Here is a 17,364-nt window from a genome sequence, read left to right on the forward strand (position 1 = left end):
CACACACACACACACACACACATGCACTAAATTCTTATTTTCGTGCCATTATGCACACTCGATGTTGCAAATCATCCGAACACTATTTATTCATTTTTATTTGTTTTTTTCCTTTTTTGTAAATTTGCAAATTTTTAAATAGTATATGCTCTAAAACGTTTACTTAAAACAATATCATCATGAATGTTCTTGGATTTGACTGTAAAATCTTGGGTTCCAGACACATGCATGCTTATCGCTGTATTTCTTGTTATACCAAATATTGTTATGAAACTCAAAAATCCAGAATAGGTCTGTCTTCAGTCCAGGCATTGTTGTGGGCTGTGTTTCCTTAACGCAGTGGACAGATGTGGCTTGGATCAGCAGAGTCACATTGCAGTAAACAGAAATGGAGGTTGCTGTGAACAAACAAAACAAAAATCAGCTGCTGTGGGAAATGAACTTCATGTGATCATTCTTGGCAAGCTGAACCCAGAAAAGGGAACCTGTCAGAGGTCTGAATGTGTTAGCTTTAAATCTGGTTTCAGTTGGAAAAAACGATTGTTTACCACACCACATGGTTTTGGCCCAATGCTACACCCTACTAGGGAAGACAGTAGTGCTGTGAAGCTGAGATGTTGTTGTCTGGTTTGTGACCCCTCGTCAGTTGCTTTGTTCACAGAGTGTCTGAGAGAGATTGCAGTTGGTCTGGATCATGAATATTTGGAGACAGGTTGCATCCTGTTGCAAGTTTTAAGGAGATTGTTTTTACACTTGCATGACTGAGACATAACTCAATAATTCAAACCCTAATTATTACAAATCGAACACAAATGTTGTATATCTAAAAGGTGTAATAGTTTGGATGGAAACAGACAGGTCAACTTGAGTTGTTGGGAGACTGTTTGAAGTTATTAGGTGATATTTTGTGAAGAAAAATATAATAAAACAAGCCCGCCTTGACATTTTTTCTTTCTATAATAATCATCCAAAGTTGAAACGTAATAATTCTGTGTCTGTTATTACAAAACTATGTAAATACGCAGGAAGTGACTGATTTTCAGTATTAATTTTAAACTTTGAGGTTCATTTAATCGGCTGATCTTTGTCCACTGTCAGATAATCGGTGCATGGACCGGCACTTCCTTCCCACTCGTGCTAAGCAGCTGGTGGCCCTCGCCAGTTTCCCTGGAGCTGGCAACACCTGGGCTCGCCACCTTATAGAGCTCGCCACTGGCTTCTACACCGGCAGCTATTACTTTGATGGCTCCCTGTACAATAAAGGTATGCCTCGGCATGTTTTTGACACGATTCACAGACGCTCAGCCATGAATGCACCACCGTGGATGCTATAAAGTCACTCTGGGCTGTTTCACAGGATTTAAAGGGGAGCGCGACCACTGGCGGAGTGGGAGGACAATGTGCATTAAGACACATGAGAGCGGCAGGAAAGAAATCGAAGCCTTCGACTCCAGCATCCTCATGATACGAAACCCCTACAAAGCCTTGATGGCAGAATTTAACCGGAAATATGGTGGACATATTGGATTTGCTTCCCAGGCCCACTGGAGAGGGAAAGGTAAGCTGCTGAAATCTCTGGATCAGTGAATATTATGTTGCACGGAAGTCTCTCCGTCATCGTACTATGAAGAAAATGAAAATAAAAGACTTCATTAAACCGAGGCACTGAGGGCATATTTCATTTTTTGTGCTGATAACATTGTGGTGAACAAAGTTTGAGTAATGCTTCACAATAAGTAGAAACTGAAACACTGCAAAATGAGAGAAAAACAAAAGAACTGAGAAACTGTGATATAGAAGGGCAAAGGATTGAGGAAATGCAATCAAACTCTGGCCTTTTTTAGCAGGTTGACCTGCACCAGTGTGGCTGAGCGCAACATTTTGTCTTTTGAAAATCATTTACACCATTTAGCCACAGCATCAGCAGTCAGATAAATTAGAAGTGTTTATGACAAGTCTGATTCAGATCTTCATTCTAGGTTTAAAGTGGGAAATATATGTATGCATGATCTGAACACTTAGCAGCTTACTTTGTTTCCTTCTTTATGCTGTTAGCTGCAGATGTTATCAGTCAGAAAACGAATGCACAGTTTAAAAAGCTGGTGAAATGTCTTCCATCCAGGAAGTCACAGTTTAGTCATGTTTAATTCCTCTTTTGTCCACTTGATGCTTAAAATTATGGATTAAGTTCATTTTTCATTAATAACTATGTCTAAAATATAGAGATGTCTTTATATTTCAGGCAAATTTTGCTCTTCCTATTGCATTCTTCATGTCTTAGTAACCGTGGCAACCGCTTTTGTCTCGTCCCCGTATCGTCTGTCTGACTTTATGCGAGGTTTCATCGATTTTTTCCCCCAGAGGCTGGAGAGTTGCCGACCCAGCAGTTGTCTCTCTTTGTGGAAACTTCAGCACATTTGGCCTGCCATTTCCAATGAGTGTTTATTCCCTCTGTTGTTTGGAAAATGATGCGGTGACATCACTAAAGAGAAAGGCTTTCTGACAGCTGCCACTTCGAATAGACGGAGAGCGGGTCAGCGTGACATTGTGCGCAGGGCCCCACATGTACGATTTGATGCATTCACCTCCACAGAGGGAGACTGTGGGGCACAGATGATGTTACAGACACTGATGCCTTCCAGCGTGGCCCCATAATGTCAGCTCAGGGGCAAGTGCAACTTATTTTGGAGGTCATGCCATTTTAGAAAGCAAAGTGAGTTATTTTCCACTGTTATCTCGTAGATTTAGAAGCTATACAGATGCCTTTTTTGGGGTAATCTGTCAAAAAGATACTGTCTGTGTCTTCACTCTGAAATGAGCAGAACAGGATTTTGGAGAAAAAGTTAAAATACTTTGATGTTTTTTATTGTAACTTCTGTATTTGCAGCTTCTTGGCATTTCTGCACTGCTGGTTGTGTTTTGGGGGGAAATTTCTGATATTCTGTCCACTCTGGCACTAAAGTTGCCTCTATGATTGGTTTCTGAGACATTGCAAACTCAGCAGACTTTAAACTTTATCGACACCCTCTCCCAGCAGTAAAGATTTGTCCTTATGCAGCACAGCTCCTGCCAGCTCCCACTTTTTATGGGCCACTAGATGAAGCTGAAAGAAAAGGTTTTCTTACAGAAGCTCTGCAGTTTGAATGACAACCAAAAATGTCCGGACATTTCAGAAATTACTTAATGTGTCCTCCCTGCCTCTGGAGTTGAATGACATCAGTGCTAACACAGCTAACACAGCTCTCACTTCCTCTTAACTCTATGCCCACGCTGACACTTTGACTTTTTTGTACCGAAGTTCATTTTACCGAGAACTTACATTTTATTCGAACAGACAAAACGTACATGCACTTAGCAATATGAGCTCTTTGACAATTATGACTTAATAACCTTTGGTAACCGCTTCTTCGTCTAAGCTGAAATCTCAAAGTGCAAATTTTCTGGTGTTAATGGAGACGGCTCAGTTCTGTTATTTCTTTTTTATTATCTTTCTTTCACTTACACTTTTGGTTTACAGTTGTTTCATCATTGTCAAGCAAAAGTCTTGAGCCACCCTTTCTGGTGTTTTTTGAAGTGCTCTTGAGCACTTTGAAGTGGCTTTCTGAAGGTCTTTCAAGGTTTTGCTTTGGAAATCGGCTGCCCCGTCACTTCTTTTTAATTGCAGTCTGCTATAGCAGTGCTTTTTTGTAAGTTGACCTATGAGTCATTCAAGCATAAAGGCAACAACTCAAAGGATGAACCAGTGTGTGTCAACACATAACAGACAAACTTAGCAAAGAACCAATTTTAAATTGTATCTTTAGGCACTTTGTACTAGCATGCTGACACAAAAATTCATACGTTATTCCCATTTCTTTATTTGAATCTATGAAAAATGCCAAACATAACACAGTTAATTAGGATAAAATAGTATTTTTGCAAGAGCAAAGAGCTATTAGCCAAAACTGGGTATATCGCAGCATGGTGTGCCGTGTGTCTTTTAAAAACAGAAAAATTAGGAAATTGAAGAAGTGGAGGTCAAAAGAAGAAGTGTCAGGCCTGAAAAAACTACAGCAGATAAACAATATCTGAAAGTCATTTTCTTAAAATACAGGAAAAAATCCAACAAAGACCTGACACAAGACGCCAGAGGTGATCCATCTGCTGTTCACAGGGTGGCTGTAGATGTTCTTCCTGCTATATTTCAGTCTGTACTGTAGAATGCCCTTTAACTTGTGCATTGGTACCCAAAACCCTCATTTATTTATGTTCTGTGGCCTCTTTGTCCTGCAGAGTGGCCCGAGTTTGTCAAGAACTATGCCCCTTGGTGGGCGTCCCACACGCTGGACTGGCTGCATTATGGGAGGAACGTCCACGTGGTCCACTTTGAGGATCTGAAGAGGGACCTGTTCACCAAGCTCAAAGGAATGGTCGAGTTTCTGGGTTTGAAGGTTTCTGAGGATCGCCTGCTCTGCGTCGAGGGCCAGAAGGACGGGAACTTCAAGCGGTCGGGGCTACGTAAGCTCGAGTACGACCCGTATACTCCTGAAATGCGTTCAAACATCAATGAACTGATCAGAACAGTAGATGCTGCTTTGAAGAAAAGAAACATGTCTGGGGTTCCAGAGGAATATATGCCAAGATGATAAATGTGAAGACCTCTGTTTTCCTTTTTACTTTGTTAGTTTTCCTTTTTATTCCTGCACATCTTGTAGAATTTCATGAGATAAATAGATTTTTTATCGTGTTAGATGTCTGTTAAGTCATGTAGATGGACACCTATTTCTTTTTTTCAGTCATCTGTTTCTTTTTTAAACGAAACTAAATCAGCTTCATGCATTCATGGAGTAGACGTGACAGTTTTAGCAGGCAAGGTTTGTGTTTCTCTCATTTGCTGAATGAAAAGCACTCCTTATCCTGCTCTATGCACATGTGCTGTGTAGGCATGTGCACATGCCTTAACACAAAGAAGCTACAGTAGCTGTGACTACAGAGGGGCTCATCTGACTGTGCTGACAAAAGATACGATACAACACTGCAAAGTGTGTTCAGTGAGCTTATTTTGTGCAAAAGAAAAGTCAAAACATTAATTTTCCTGCTGCTATTACAGTTACAGAACTATTTTATATAAGAAGCTCACTGAAAGCTGTATCTCTTTGTTAGGGGGGTAAATGCAATATGCAGGGTATAACTACCTGATGGTGATGATACTGTGTGTTTCCAAGATTTTGTAAGGTGTTTAATTCACTGTATGTACGAGAAATCAGAAGGTTATTCAAGAAGCTGAGTTATCCCTTTCGAAGAGACTGACTCGAGGAGAGAAGAGGATTAATGTCTGCGGCATTTATTTATCTCCCGTGAGCAGCGCACACGTTGATTCATTTGGCTGTGAATATGTTTTCTTAACACTGGACTCGATGCAGAAATCCAAAAAGCACTTCGGCGTGCAACACCTTCCCCAAAGATCACTGAGGAATTAGGCATTACACTCGTGTAATAGACTGGAGTTTACCTTATAAGTAGTGACTGTTGTAGAGGTTTATTTATGAGAGCTAATCATACTGAATGTGAAAACTGTCTTTTTTCTTTTTTTTCACTGCTTTGTTGTAAGAAAAGCTTTGAAACTGTTAAAGCTCGTAATCATTTTCCTATTCCTTGTTGAAAAAAACAAAAAAACTCCAGCAAACCTTTGTGCAGCACGTCTTAAAACGGCGCTCGATCTCCTCTGCCGCTTAAACACAAACAAATACACAGATTGATAAATCCAAGGATAAAAAAACAATAACAGCACCAGTGATTGAGAGCCAGACAGCATTAACTGACTTCCATTTTCAGTATAATAAAACTATATTTTTATAGTGTATGCTGAACACGTTCAAAATATTTGTATTGCAACAGGCAAACGGGAGAGGTTGTTTCTATTTTTAACACATGCTTTAAACTTTATTGGCTCTTTGCATTTATTGACAAGCCGGCACTTATTGAACAGGTGTCACATTTGAATGTATTTTCTATGGAATGAATGTAATGTAATATGGCCCAATAAATGAGTGAATCCAAGGAGTGACTCATGTCTGAATTTTTAGAAATCTGCTACGATCTGCAGTAGTCTTAAACATTTTTATTAATATATCACATACCATATCACAATAGCGATCTGACTACAGGTAAGAGAAAAAGTGTTTTCCTGCTGTGACCCTTAGGCGCTCTGTAGTTTTATGGTTCAGTGTGCACAACAAGGCTTTCCTGTAAACCTCTGAGAGCGCAGCCAAGAGAAAAACAAGAATAAGCACTGACAAGCGTTCTGCTTCGTTACCTAAAGCTATAAATACTAATGTCATGTGCTGCTAACATGCACGTGCTAATTTCTTTTAGCAGGTTAAATATCAAAACAGGTATATGAAAGACAAACATTGGAGACAGATTTGCCTTCAGAAGTGCTCAACAAGGGGCTGGAAACATTCTTTAAAGATTTCGGTCCATATTAGCATCACACTGCACATCCATGATGTGAATCTCCGGCTCCACCTTATCTCTATTGGTTTGAGAGCTGGTGACTGTGGAGGCCAGCACAGTAAACTCACTGTGATGCTAAAGAAACCTGTTCGAGATGGCTTGGGTTTTGCGGTGTGGTGTGTTATCCTGCTGGAAGTAGGATAGAAGATAAGTACACTGTGGTCATAAAGAGATGGACATGCTCAGTGACAACATTCAGGAAGGCTGTGGTGGTCAAACAATGCTCAGCTCGTCCAAAGTGTGCCAGGAAAGTATCCCCCACACCATTACACCACCAGCAGCCTCAACTATTGATAAAGGATGGGATGCCAGTTTCTAAGGAAGAGCAGCTGGTTTGCACAATGTCGACATGCATAAATGCACATTAATGAGCAGTTGAACAGACCTACCTAATGATGTGGCCAGTGAGGACGCAATAACATTCAAACTGTGTTTATAAATTAAAATAGTACAAAATGAATATAATACAAGTGAAAACTCATTTAGCCCATTTAGAATGTGAAACCAGAAACACAGCTGAAGAAAGTTTGAACAGAGATCTTTTTCTCTCTTTTTAGCAACACGCTGTACATGTTAGAGAACTGAGAAAACAACCTGCTGCAACATAGAAAGCAAACAGTTTCCCTATTCTTGCTTGATCCAGGAATGCACCTTGCAAACCAACCTTCTCTCTTTCTTTTTTTCTAGCAGGAAAGAGGGTTATGTAAAAATGTAGGTTATTCTTAGGAGGCTAAACACTGTCTTATTTTAAACTTTGCTGTAGTAAAAGTGTGTTGTTATGTATGTTTCTCCTGCAGAGTTGTGTCTTTTCACTCTTTGAGGATTCATTCTCCACCATGAATGCAGTTTGTAGCACTTCCAGGGCTTCATTTTTCATCCCTTTAGAGGTTGCCGTCTGTGTTTACCGTGTTCACCACCTTATAATAACATGACAGCACGTCTATTTCGGCCTCCTGTGATTCTGACCCTGTAATTTGGTGATTTAGTCCTTCTTCTGTTTAATGATCAGCTCCTGGGTCTTGTTGTGTTTCCTTTCTTTTAAAGATGATAGCAACCTAACCATCTCTTTCAGTTTAATTAGTAATAAAAACCTTTGATTTAACTATTTTTCATTTCTTTTTTTTTCTCAAATGCTTTTTGTTACTTTTCCAGATCCCTTGGACCTTTTAGTGAAACTTAATTAGCAGTAATTATTGAGTCTGACTAGCAAAGTTTTGGACAAAATAAAAATCAAATAAAATGAAGAGTTTGAGTATTTTTAATTGAGTTTGAGAACTAACTCAATTATCTTTAAATATTTGTACAAAAAAAAATTAATGGCAGCTTCTAGAGGTCCAAGATGAAAATTCTTTATCTTTTGGCTGTGCCCTTTCTCCATCTCATCCGATCCCTACACTGCTCTACATCACTACATCCATGAATTTTCTCCATGGTCTTGCCCTTTTACTCCGGCCTCACAGCTCCATATTCAACATCCTTTGTCCTACGTATATATCCACTATCCCCCCCATTTACCCAGGCTTGGGACCAGCACTAGGAGTACCCTGGCCTGTTGCCCTCGGTGGTTGGGTTGTCCAAGAGGAACAGTGAGCGTAATGAAAAAGTCATGAGAATTTACCTGAGGCTTGTGGATATCTGTGCTGAAATTATTGGCAGTCTATTAGAAAAAGCCAAAATGTTGACCTCCTACTGGCTGGAGGAAAATTGAAGGGATTACCAAAGATATCAGGATTCATCCTCTATGACCTCTGCCAGACGGATGTAAGCAAGATATTTCTTGTCTTGTCTTTTTCTTCCCAACCAAAAACCAAACAGCATTTATACTACAGCTGTCTAGTTTTGGGTGAAAGGCATCACGAAACGCATTATATATTTCTGAAATGCTGTAATATAATAGATTACTGTACAGTTACAAGTATCAGATAGTCAACTACAGCTAGTTATCTGGATGATCTGTGATTAGAGAGAAAGAAAATCATCCATTGTGCCTTTTTCCTGCAAGCAAGTTCCAATGAGCTAATGTCAGTTGTGCTGGGAAGAAATAGACCACTCTGCATCTTTCCATGAGTGGAGATGTGAACTATACTTTTATTTTTACTGCACCAAAGAGAAATAACATGATGGTAAAGATCAAACCGTATCCAGGACAGAAACATCTATCCAGTGCTGCTGAAATGACCCTTTGAAGCATCTGCACAGACAGCATGCTAACACAAAGCTCGAAGGCAAGAACCCAGAGTGATGTTAAAGCTGAGTGTAAGCCAACCGCAGCCCGGCAGCTTGAGCCTGATCTTCATCATGTAACCAAAGCAGGGATGACATGCAGGCTTGTGATGTTGTAGCCTCTGTTGCTATTCTTGCATGTTTCACTGTGTGTTTTAGGTAGTGGCTGCTGTGGGAACTGGTGCAGTGAAGCTGCGTCCTCAGCACTGAAGCTAAATAAGAGCTGTATAAAGTGTACATTGGTTGTCCCAGGGAGATAGCTGAGGTTCCTGGACGTTACTGTACCCACCACACTCAGACCAGACACTGTCCAGTTATCCAGAAAGTTGAAAGAAGTTAGTGTGTTATGCTGGAGCTGACAGTCCCGTGGGAAGACCAGTTAGAGTACAGTAAGCTCAGGAAAGAAAGACGTGGACCTAGTTGCCAGCTGTCAGAGGCAGAGGTGGAAGGTGTGAGGTGAGAGGTGAGAGGGGTGAAAGTCTTTGCAGGCCAGTCTCTACACTGAGTCATACTGCTGTTGGGGATATGGAGACTCCAAATGAGTAAAACTGTCAAAAAATCTTGGAAGCAGCATAGAAGCTGGCTTTGGCTGAAGAAGGGTGATACATATCAGAGGATCCCTGGATACAAGCCGGGGCCTCGCATACCCCGGCTGGGTCATCTGGGAAACGCTGTCTGTAACAGCCGATAGGCCAGGGTAGATCACTGAAGATATGTCTAGCATGCAGCAAAAAGTGTATGCTTGAACAACAAAAATTTAATAAATAAATAAATAAATAAATAAATAAATAAATGATGCAGAACTCCAAAAGAATAATCATAATCAAAAAAGCGTACAAGCTAGACGCCAGAGAAGAAAGACGAATTAAACATCAATGGTAAAACTGTATAGTGGCATATATTTTCTGTAAAAGTTGACACTAAAGACAACACTGCATCTGTGCCTCATTTATTTTTTCACATCACCCACAAACGTTTCCTGGAGAAACCAATGATGTTCCTACACCAAGCCACAGCTTGGTGTCAAGGTACATTTACACATACACTGTCTGACAGCACCTTAGTCACTTTTATGAAAACCACATTTGCAAAATATCTTGATGATCAAAGCTTCATGAGATTTACAGGCAAGGCAAAGGCATCATATAGTCATTTAATAGTTAATAACAGGTTAATGACAGGCTGAGTGTGTGGTGGCTATCAATGATATACCGGTATCAAAAAAGTGTGTCCCTATTATGATTGGTTTGTAGCCTGAGGTTTGTATTAACTTGTAATTATGTTACCATGCATTTCAGGCCACAGAGTAACCAAAAAGTCACGTAATCAGCAGTAATTGCACATGACAAATTGCTTAGTTTTTGAGTAATGACCCTAATACTTACTTATGGTTTTTGTCAGGTTTGCCAGCATTTCCTCCAGCATGATCTAGATCACATTTAAAGTCATAGTAGAATACTTACCAGTAACTATGTGTGTTGGTTTTAAAACAGGACTGATTGTGGTGACTGTAAACAGAAACCATCCAGTGGCTTCTGACACAGTTTGTAGAACTCCTGACTTTAAGCAAACTCTTTCACATTTATACGTGGGCAGGTTACAAACACAGTTCAGCTTTAAAGGTTAAATCTCTGACCAACATTGTTACTCATTGACAGGGTTTCAGGTAATCTGTGCTTTAAGGGTTTCCCCACAGCCCTACACTGTTTCAACATTTTAAAAAATTACTAAAACTCAATTCCTCTCATGCTTCCTGTTAAGTTGTGAATCTTCTTGCAGCATGGGAAATAATTATTTGATCCCCTTCTGAATCCTCAGTCTCAGATATTTCATCTGAAGTAGTTTCATTTTTGCAGTGAGTCATACATAAAAGTCATAAACTGATTTGTGTGTCACTGAGTGAATGATGTATTTGGACCCCACACTGACTCATTACTTGGTGGAGAAACCCGTGTCAACAACCACAGCAGTAAAACGCTTCTTGTAGTTGTTCACTAGAGTCTCACACACTCGAAGCTTCAGCTCCCACCACAAATTTTCAAAAACACTAAGGTCTAAAGACCGGCTAGACCACTCTATCACCTTAATGTGCTTCTTCTTTAGCCATTCCTTTGTGGACTTGGTGGTATGTTTTGGGTCATTGTCCTGCTGAAGGACCCATCCATGACCCCTCTTCAGTGTGTCCTGTAGCTTGACTGTGGGAACATGCCTACAGGGGGATTGCGGATGCTGGAAGATTGGGGTGTGGTGTGTTACCAAAAGTGTTCTTGGTGACTGTGGTCCCAGCTGCTTTCAGGTCATTTTAAGCTCCTCCTGTGTAGTTTTGGGCTCCATCCTGAGGGCCACTGATTGTCATTTTATGTTTCTTCCACTTCAGAATAATGGTAACTTCTTGCCGAGCTTCTTCCTGGTGGTCTCGTAGAGCATTCCAGTCTGTGTGCAGGTCAACAATCTGGTCCCCGATCTGCTTTGACAGCTCTTTGGTCTTGTCCACGGTGGTGGACAGATTCGAATGAAAGACTGAATCTGTATACAGGTGTGCTTTACACACATAACAAGTTGAGTCAGGAGTATCTGAAATTGATCGACTGTAATGTGGCACACAGCCCATCTATAGGAGCCAGAATTCTGATTGTATTGTAGGGGATAAAATACCGATTTCACTCAGTGACATGCAAATCAGTTTATAACTTCATGTTTCGTATTGTGTTGAAATTCTGTCTCTCTTGATTAAAATACAACTACCATAGAAATTAGAGACTGTTCCTTTCTGTTAAAGTGTGTATGCAAGTGTTTTGAGCGTATATCTTTTTAAGTATAACTTTCACCCCACCGTACTCAAACATGCTGTGAAAAAAAGAGGCTTCTCTGTTCTTGTGCAGTGACCGGTATGATACCATTGCACCATATACAATATATGCAAGTAAAATATTGATGAAATAACTGGCATTTCACAGTAAACCACATATACTGTATTTCACATTTAACTCACAGTATAAAAGTTTTCCCGAAGCCTCAGTGGGCAGAACTCCAGAAAAACAATTGAATTTCAGATCAGAAATAGTTGAGAGTCTCTAACTCTCTAACCAACATTTCATTGTGACTCACTGCCAGTGTTTTGAGAAATCTACTTGTGTCTTGTCACAGCCCTACACTGCTTCAGCAGAATGTCACTGAGGTATAGGAACTCATCCGGCCCACGATTTACCAAAAATTCACTGGTTTTTGTAATGTGTGAAGTACAAAAGGAAGGTGATAAGGTTTTCTCACTGCTTGGCTGTACAAACTAAGACAATTAAACTCCACTGAGAAGTCAGTGAGACTCACAAACAGCCATATCAAGGACGATTTAATCTACTTCACCACCAAATAAAAATGTTTTAGTTCCAGAGTATTTTTATTATTATTAATATTATTTCATGGCCAATAATAATTAAGGTATACAAAAGTGCACAGACATTTCTCGGAGAAGCCTATGATAATCTGACATGACAAAAGTCACCTTGACCTTCAGCCCAGTTTGGGTGAGACCTGTTAGATGATCATTGTGTGAGTTTGACTAAATTCTCGCTAATGGTGTAGGAGGAGTGATTCTTGTGAAGTTTGAACAAGTGGACGATGGATTCCTTGGCATGCATGAGCTCATCGGTCCTTCAGCCAGATGGTGAATAAAAATCCCCAGACTCTTAAATTCCTGTTGTGATATCTCTTAGGTTAAAAATGTTAAGAGTGTTTATCTCTGAGCCTAATTAAGACTCAAAATTAGGCTCAAACACAGTGTGCAAATATGTCATGTGGTTCTACTGGTGTGCAGAGGCGGAGGTGATACCGTTGGATCAGATACAGGTGCAAATAAAATGTTAGTGACATAACTGGAATTGTCAGTGAAATGCGGATGCACAACAGACATTAAAATTCTTTTAGTTTATTAAAGCTGTGAAAAGAAAGGATTTTGGCCTCACATGTTACTCAAACCTCGCTCCCCCACGACAACATTTTCTGACAAAATTAACACATTTTACTAACAATGGCTTCGTTCCTTTCTTGCCCTTTTTTATTCTTGATATTTCTTGCCTCACATTTTCCCAAAAAATGAAAACTGGCCTTGAGAGAGAAGTCTATCTTTTCCTTGGCAAACAGCTTGATGTACGATAAACTGGAAGGCTGCTACAGATTTTTCATCACCAGAAACGCATTGCTTAGCACAGTTTTAACTGATGTTAGTGTTGTCTGTGCATTTTTTTTTTACAGTTTCCCAAATGCATATCTCATTGCAGATAAGAAATGAGTACATTTTCAGTAAGTGATTGTTTGTTTGAAAAGCACAGCCTCCAAATACAAATTAAGCCTCAACTTTTGAGAAATTTGAGATTGAATCAGAGAACTAACTTTAATGGATCTTGTTTAATCTCAGAAACAAAGAAAAGCAGCAACAAAAGTCAAACTTTTACAACTACAACTACATTCATAGCACTCATACATGACATAACATAAATTGTTGCACAGTATCTGTGAATACAGAGTGTGTGATCGGCTGAGCTTCACCCTGTCTTACTCTGTATTGTGGTCAGTTACACTTATTGAAGTGTTGCAGCATGAAACTATAATGCGTTGTTATATTATAATTAGAGTGAGTGCTCTTGACCATCCTTTATTTAACTTTTAATTAAGATATCAAGAAAGCAAGTCAAAACTTGTGTCTGTTCCAACAACAGACACAAGTTGTTTCCTTCTTGTTTTAGTGTTTTACCAGTCAAATCAAGCTTTCTATAACCATCCAACCATGCAGGAGTGCTGCAAGAATCAGAAAGTGATCTGCAAATGCATGCACCACTTTGTGTTCCTTGCTGCATGAAAGTATATCATACGATTGTTTTTAATTTATTTTATTTTAGTAAACACTTAATATACAGGTAATGCTTTGAGTCTAATGTATAATACATGGTCATTTTTACAGCTGGAATATACATATTTCATTCACAGTAAAGACATATTTTACATTGATTGCACATTTTTAAACATTATTTTTGTTGTCCAGTGAACCAACTGACTGAAACAGTTTGGGGTGATTTTTGCACATCTAGATGTGTGTAGAGGCTCGTCCATCCATGGAGCTGGACCTGGACAGATAACGGCTGGTGGTACGACCTTCATCTCCCATTGCATTCTCCATCTTTGAAAGCAGAGAGCTCTTAAACTTACGCCTGAAGTCGTTGCCCATGAAAACGTACAACACAGGATTGAGGAAGCTGTTTGCCGCTGCCAAAGCAGTGCCTGCTTTGAGTCCGATCTTCAAAATGTTGAGGTTGTGGTGGTGGGGGTTCAGCTCAAGTAGGATGAACACGTGGTACGGAAGCCAGCAGATGAAGAACCCAACAATCAGAGCAGTCATCACCTTGAATGGTTTGGTGTTTTTGGCCATCCTGTTGGTTCGAAGCTTGAGGATGATGATAGAGTAGCAGATGGTAATGACGATGAAAGGGATAACAAAGCCAGCGATGAAACGGCTCACTGCGACAAACTTGTGACCGTGTTGGTGTGTGTAACTGTTCAAGCAAATCATCCGACCTAGGTGTTCCTTAACATCCCGAAAAATCATAGAGGGAATGCTAACTGCGATGGCGAGCAACCACGCCATGACAACAGCAACTAATGCCTTTCTAACAGTGCGCTGGTTCTGAGCCCAAACTGGAAACATGACTGAAACACAGCGGTCGACACTGATGAGGACAAGGACGAAGATGCTGCTGAACATGTTGAGGAACATAACTGACGGGATAAACTTGCACAAAAAACTGCCAAAAATCCAATCCTCAGTCACCGTGTAGGCAATGGTGAATGGGATGAGGGAGCAGAACATAAAGTCAGAGAACGCAAGGCTCAGGTACCATATGGTGTTGACTGTTTTCTTCATCTTGAAGCCAGAAATCCAGATGACCAAAGCATTCCCACAGGTGCCCAGCAGGAAAATGATCACATTAATTATGACTAAAGTCACACAGGAGCCTTCACATTTTGGCTTGTGCTGAAAAACTGGCTCTTCAGGTGTAGTGATATTGGAGGAATCATTATAAGTGTAGGACGTATTTTCAGAATAGTCATAGTCCCAATTTTCTATATAATCCATTTCTTCTAAGGGTGAAAATATGTTTTAGAATTTCTGTGAAAACAAACAAACAAACATTTAATTTAAACAAATGTTTCCCATTTAAATTTTAATCTGAATAAACATCTTTGTGTATAACTGCATATAATTAAACAACAACAACAACAACATACCTGCAGCAACAACTGTTCTCTGCTGGTGATGATCGTGTCCAGTGCACAGTACCAACTGAGCTGAGATAGTGCTTGCAGAGGTATAAGAAACAGCATGCAACCAAGTTCAGCTGACAGGGTGGTTTCTTAACACTTCCATCTCCTAATTTCACTACTGCATTTTGTGGTCTTGCACTTTAATAGCTCTGAGGCATTTGATTGTTTTTTGTGGAGGTTTTTCTTCTTCTTTCCTTTTCTTTTCTTTTTTCAACCTAAACAATTTTTTACTTTTTTATATATCAAATTACTGATGACTGATCGTAGTCCTAGAAACCGCAGCATTAGGCTGTTATTAGCTATTACTTATTATTATTACCCATATGATCAGTGGGCAAGGTTAAATATTAATATCCTACTTCAGCAAAGGTTATTATTCTCTTCTTCTGGCACGTAAATAGCAAAAGTATTGAATTTGCCACACATGTGCTGCCCAGTGTGAGTTTTGTGACTTGGCTTTGATGGTTCTGTCTCTGACAGCTGCACGCTTTTGGCCAGATGTGGAAGGGAAGCAAGCCAGAGCACATTGTTTATTTAAGCTTTGGTCAACATGATTTTAATTTGATATTGCAACGCCAACCTCTGATGCAGATGATTCAACTAATGCGCACAAAGTGCAGCAGCTGTTGTAAACACACGTCTGTTATCATTTTAATGACTGAATTAGCTCTCAATGGTTGTCCTGCTGCATGGAGCCATAATCACGGAGGCAGACGCAGCCGTTCCTTAACGTTCTGGGTTTCTCCTGACCGCGAGGAAACAGCTGCAAGAAGAAGAAACACAGATGGCAAAGTTGCTCAGTGTAGAAATGCTGTGATGAGTGAGGAGGACGGCAGTGCGCTCAGGCGTGACTCCTTTTTGCATCTCAAACTTCCACTTTTCTACAAGATAATTCACTGATTGGGTCCATCAGGCAGAGAGGTGATCCAACGAGAAATGTGAAGGTGTTTTAAACTTTCTAACAAATTGAGGAAACCAATTTGTTTGTAGCTCACATTTTTTTTAACATGAGTTCTTATTTTGCATGACCAAAGCCAGACACTGAAACAAGCTTTTAGAGGTTACATATTTGGCTCATAGTGTAATGTAAGCTGTTATATTTATTGATTACTTGTTGTGAATTTATGAATTTAGCACTCACATTATGAAACACACTCATGGTTTATTTACAGTACTTTTATCTAAAAACAACACACAAACACAGGCCGCCCCTCTTACTTTGCCGTCATGAGATAATATGGTAGATAGCAACAAGTAACAAACTTAGTTTCGGAAATATTATGTGCGGATTGCTTAGCTGACCTCATGATGCATTTCAGCAAAACTACTTTAACTCACAACGACTCTGCTGGATGGATGTGTTAGTGAAGGTAAGGTTAAAAATAACCACGCACGTATAAACAGTAAAACACACAGTAACCACATTTTTCTTTGCTGCACCATGCATGTGAGAAAACACAACTTCCTGCCTCATGAAGAAGATGTGTTACGCTTTCATAAAGGACAGGAGATCATTGTTCATACTTTCACTAAGCATGCAGATATTTAACTGTTTGGATTTTAAAGGGTCACTTTGATAAGGGTGATAGCACTTAAAGCATTAAAGGAATATCATAAAAACATATGTTAAAAATTGTCAATAAAGATAATACTGCAGGTTCTGTAGAGTTTGGTACCATTAGTTCTGCTTTACACAGAAAGGGGAGAGAGAGAGGTTGTTGTTGTTTTTCTCGAGGGTGTCAAAGCTAAAAATGATGCAGTGCACTGGGTTCAGAACTATGGCACAGTAAAAATGAGGAAGTTGTCCTTCACCAACCTATGCTCATAAAGCATCCTTAGCTGTAGCAAGGCACTGCGATATACATGGCCTTGGTTTGCAAGGTCTCCAGTGGAAGAGTTCACAGATTAGAAATAAGCCATACACAGCAATAATCTACAAACCAGATTCCAAAAAAGTTGGGACACCAAACAAATTGTGAATAAAAACTGAATGCAATGATGTGGAGATGGCAAATGTCAATATTTTATTCAGAATAGACCATAGATGACAGATCAAAAGTTCAATCTGAGAAAATGTATCATTTGAAAGGAAAAATATGTTGATTCAAAATTTCACGGTGTCAACAAATTTGAGTAAAAAGTAAATTTGAGCATAACGAAGAGCTGGAAGTCCAATTAACACTAATTAGGTTAATTGGCAACATGATTGGGTATAAAAAGAGCTTCTCAGAGTGGCAGTGTCTCTCAGAAGCCAAGATGGGTAGAGGATCACCAATTCCCACAATGTTGCTCAGAAAGATAGTGGAGCAATATCAGAAAGGTGTTACCCAG

The 17,364-nt window shown here is 39.7% G+C and overlaps 2 protein-coding genes across 2 annotated transcripts in view; one reads left to right on the forward strand and one right to left on the reverse strand.

The window, feature by feature from the left end:
• wscd2 (WSC domain containing 2) overlaps positions 1–6,039 on the forward strand; it is a 41,663-nt gene extending 35,624 nt beyond the window's left edge. The window contains exons 7-9 of the mRNA XM_005722171.1: positions 1,099–1,263; positions 1,358–1,558; positions 4,273–6,039. Of these exons, the coding sequence (XP_005722228.1) occupies positions 1,099–1,263; positions 1,358–1,558; positions 4,273–4,625 (719 nt within the window). The 3' untranslated portion in view covers positions 4,626–6,039. The remainder of the gene's footprint in view (positions 1–1,098; positions 1,264–1,357; positions 1,559–4,272) is intronic.
• Positions 6,040–13,107: 7,068 nt separating this feature from the next.
• Positions 13,108–15,072, reverse strand: cmklr1 (chemokine-like receptor 1). Its single transcript, XM_005722172.1, has 2 exons — positions 14,998–15,072; positions 13,108–14,878 (listed from the first exon to the last, which is right to left on the reverse strand). The coding sequence occupies exon 2, from the start codon at positions 14,843–14,845 to the stop codon at positions 13,799–13,801; it is 1,047 nt and encodes a 348-aa protein (XP_005722229.1). The 5' UTR covers positions 14,846–14,878; positions 14,998–15,072; the 3' UTR covers positions 13,108–13,798.
• Between the last annotated feature and the right edge of the window lie 2,292 nt (positions 15,073–17,364).

This window comes from Pundamilia nyererei, unplaced genomic scaffold (assembly GCF_000239375.1).
Source record: "Pundamilia nyererei isolate P.nyererei 1_Seehausen unplaced genomic scaffold, PunNye1.0 scaffold00006, whole genome shotgun sequence".
NCBI classification, from domain to species: Eukaryota; Metazoa; Chordata; class Actinopteri; order Cichliformes; family Cichlidae; genus Pundamilia; species Pundamilia nyererei.

Excerpts from the sequence above, each read along its gene's own strand:
- cmklr1 (XM_005722172.1), bottom strand. The coding sequence starts at position 14,845 with ATGGATTATATAGAAAATTGGGACTATGACTATTCTGAAAATACGTCC.